Source organism: Sus scrofa, chromosome 1 (genome assembly GCF_000003025.6).
Source record: "Sus scrofa isolate TJ Tabasco breed Duroc chromosome 1, Sscrofa11.1, whole genome shotgun sequence".
Classification (NCBI taxonomy): Eukaryota; Metazoa; Chordata; class Mammalia; order Artiodactyla; family Suidae; genus Sus; species Sus scrofa.
In genome coordinates this window covers 31,674,149-31,677,943 of record NC_010443.5, presented here as the reverse complement: position 1 = coordinate 31,677,943, position 3,795 = coordinate 31,674,149, and the positions used below count along the sequence as shown (strand labels likewise).

Genomic DNA, 3,795 nt, shown 5'->3' with positions numbered 1-3,795 from the left:
TATAAAGCACTGTGAAGATAACAAAAAATGTCTGTGTGCTCAGCATAATGTGTGTGCCTGCAAATTTGTGACACTTGATTCAGTGTGAAATGTGTTTAAGTTCTATTGGAGCATTAACCAATTGATTAGAGTAGATGATAAAAGATATTTAGAAAATTGGTAGTGGATTGTTCTAGACAAACAAAAGCTTCTCATCTTTACTCAAGAAAATGCAGAAATACTTAGAATAAATGAATAACCAAGACCTTTATAGAAAAAATATATACTTTATTTTCAACTAGAAAGGTGCAAACATGTAACTTTTGGTCACACTCTCAACAAATAAACTGTCCAAAAAACAGTCATAGTCAAAGTAGAAACAAATGCTTCCAGGTGGAAAAACCAATCAGCTGTATAGAGCCACTCATTTTTTAATAAAAGTCATTTTTTTCATTAAAAGTGAGGCTACCACATTTCCTACCTACAAATCAGACTGCCAAGGACATTGCTGCTGCCTCACCTTCAGCAAACAACCTGTATTGATGGATGAACTGCTGCTCTTAACTGAGCAGAATTTCCATTCGAATGTCTATTCCATGCTTTGAATGATCAGACAAGCTTTACATCCTACCTATGGTGTTCAGAATGGAGGCTAACATTTGAAATACCAAAGCATTAAAAACAGAAACAAAAAGGCACAAACAACTTTAAATTAACTTAGATAACTGTACAAATATATATATATACACAATATTTACAATATCAATAAAAAAAAAAAAAATCTGGCTTGTTACAGGCAAAACAGCTTGCCACAAGCTGTCCAGTCTTACAGACAGGATTCTGATTCCTGAACACTCAACCGAATCAGAATGTCAGAGCTGAATCTTCTGTTCTGACTTAAAGAAGAACTTGACCCAGCCTCCTGACAGCTGGAGAATGCACATCTCAGCTGTCATTGGTGCTAAAGGCAGCTCAGTGAGCATGCTCAAGTTTTCCTTCTCAATGACACCCAATAGCAGGCACATCCCTGCCGTAAGATGACAAGACTCTCTACTCGTGCCTTCCCAGAGCTCCTAAAGCCACACAGCATACAATCCCGGTGCTCTGCACTAATACCGTCCCACGGTCAAGTCTGAACTTTCTTCAAACCAGTGTCTGGGTTTGATAGACTCTTTTTTTGAATGTCACATGGCACACGATTTTGAATGTTGGTGGGAATTTTCCTTTGTCCCCCATTAGAAAAACAGATTTAAATAACCTGTGCTACTGAAATCATGTTTACGCAAAAATGAGATGTGAATCAGTTCAAGTGACAGTCTCAAGTGTTCATGGGTCTCACTCTCTCTGGCTTTAGGCCATGTCTCCATACATCTTCCTGTAGTACAGGGACTCGAAGATGTCATTGTCCCCGGGGCAGTTGTAATGGCAGGCACAAGTCTTGATGAACATCATGCTCTTCTTCATGACCTCACCGTCGGGACACTTGAACTCCACAGGAAGGGTGGTGGTTCTGTGAGGGGTGCAGCAGCGGCCGTCTGTGCATACCCCGCAGAACTTAGCCCGGTATGTCTTCACACTGGTGCAGCCGGAAAGCTCAAACTTGACGGGCTTGGAGATCTTGGGGGTACGGATGCACTTTTTGCCCTTCTGAGGAAGACAAGGGAGAAGAGAGGAGGGGAAAAAAAAAAATTAATGACTGCAAGGGGTGTGGCTTTCTTCAACTTCTGTGTGTTCCAGGCTTCTGAGCTGTCTGACTTCTGTTTATATTTTGAGGAGGGGAAGTTTGACTCTCCTCTGCCAGTTTTCCAAAAATAGACATAGCCTCTTTGGGGATGTCTTGAATGAACTCACACTGTGGAAGATTTCCTAGTGGAAAACTGGTGGTTCCTATTACATAACATCTTATTCCAGCAAAACAGCTCAATGGTTAGATATTTTTGGAGGTAACAGGCCTCTAAGAAGGAGGGCGGTAAGAGACCTAAACCTTGGTCCTGTCCTCTCTTGTTCCACGAAAATGAATGAACAGGAGCTGGACACCTACCTTAATGTTCTCTTCCAGGTCAGCTTCACAAGGCCTGACCATGCAGAGGCGGCTCTGCTTCTCCAGTCTGCAGAAAGCGTTGTCATTGGTAACCCGGGTGGAGATGCCCATCCCACAGGTCTTGGAACAGGCACTCCACTCTGTGGTCTGGACCAGGCAGTTGGCTCGCATCATAGTTGGGTCTGGGCCAAACGTGTCTTCCAGTCGGTAAGCTGTGAGAGCAGAGCACACAAACGCGAGGTGAGACGTCAGAATACGACCTTTTCCCCAGCCCTGGGCAAAGTCAGGGCTCGGCCCCCCCTGTGGGAGAATCACAAGGCTGACTTAGAGAAAGGCTCAGCTCACCGGCCAGGGCAGGGCCGACCACGGTGTGGTCCTTGGGCTCGTCACACACCCACTCCTCGCAGCATTTCCCGGGCAGCTTGACCCTCCGTGGGAAGGGGCAGTCGGGGCTGGGCAGGCGGACGTCCATGCTGCACAGGGGCACGCAGCCCACGGCCCCGTCCAGGCAAGTGCACTGGTATTTGCAGCTGCTCTGGAAGGACTCTCCGCTCCGGTACACCGTTCCTCCAAAGACGCAGGGGGCACCATCTTTGGCTGAAGGACAGGAAGGGGAAATGGGGGGGATGCAGGGTCAAGCATTGGTTCCCGAGCCTCTCACAAGGAAGCGCGCGTCGGGGTTGCGGGCTGGGAGCAGGGCTCCGGGGCCGGGCTGCTAACAGCCAGAAGGAGGGACTCAATTCGAGCAGCTTTATTATCTGGCGGGAAGGTGAGCGTGAGGGTGACTCGGGGTGGTGGCGCGTCATCGGGTGCCCCCGCCCGGGCGCTCCGGCGGTGGCGGCGCGGGGCGAGGGGTCTGGGGGAGACGGGGTGGGGACCGGGGCTGCAGGTCTTACCTGTGCACACTCCGATCTTGCGGTTGGCCGGCGAGCCGAAGTCGCAGAAGAGGCCCTTGTGCGGGTCGCAGGGGTCGCGCTCGGTGCACAGCTCACCCAGCTGCTTGGCGCACACTCGGCAGCAGCCGCAGCCGTCCAGCACGAGGCTGACGCCGGCGGGGCAGCGCGGCGCCTTCCCGGCCGCGCACTGGCACTGGCCGCTGCAGTCCTGGCCAGAGGCGGGCTGCGGAGGGAGGCGGCGGGTCAGCCGGACGCACGCCCCTCGGCGCCGCGGGGTCCCCTCCCCGCCCCCGGCCCGGTGCATCCCTCCCCCCGGCGCCGGGCGCCGCGGGGGTCTCCGGCGCTTACCCGGCTGCAGAGGGCGAGCAGGAGCACGAAGGCGCAGCGGACCGGGCTCAGGCCGGTGGCGGACATGGTCGGGGCGCTGCGGGCGGCTGGCGGCGGGGCTGGGGTGGCGTGGCGGGCCGAGCGGGCGGCGCGGGTTCGGGCCGGAGGCGGGAGCCTGGAACGCGCCGGGCGGCTGTCTCGGGAGCTGTCGGCCGGGGCGGCTGCCGTCGGACTGAAGGCGGTGGGTCGTCGGCGGTGGGAGTCGGGCTGACTGCCTCCTCTCAGTGGGGAAGAGTTGTTGTGTGAGGCTGAGGCGGGCGGCCCGAGGCTTTTATACGCTCCGGGCGGCCCCGGCTCGCCAATGAGCTGAATGGAGTCCTACACAAACAGGGACATTCCTCGCATTCCTCCCCACCTTCCTGCCTCATCAACTCACACCGGATTGATCCTGACCCCTTGACACTCAGCATTCCTCCCGTCTGAAAAAGCTGGCACACTACAGCTAACCAAAAAAAAAAAAAAAAAAAAAAAGCTCAGTATTTCCAGCACCAA

At 53.2% G+C, this 3,795-nt stretch overlaps 1 protein-coding gene across 1 annotated transcript; it reads right to left on the bottom strand.

Moving 5' to 3' along the window:
• On the bottom strand, positions 247 to 3,546 carry CTGF (connective tissue growth factor). The gene is made up of 5 exons (NM_213833.2): positions 3,265 to 3,546; positions 2,917 to 3,139; positions 2,366 to 2,617; positions 2,021 to 2,232; positions 247 to 1,626 (listed from the first exon to the last, which is right to left on the bottom strand). Exons 1-5 carry the CDS (start codon positions 3,328 to 3,330, stop codon positions 1,330 to 1,332), a joined length of 1,050 nt encoding a protein of 349 aa, NP_998998.2. The 5' UTR covers positions 3,331 to 3,546; the 3' UTR covers positions 247 to 1,329.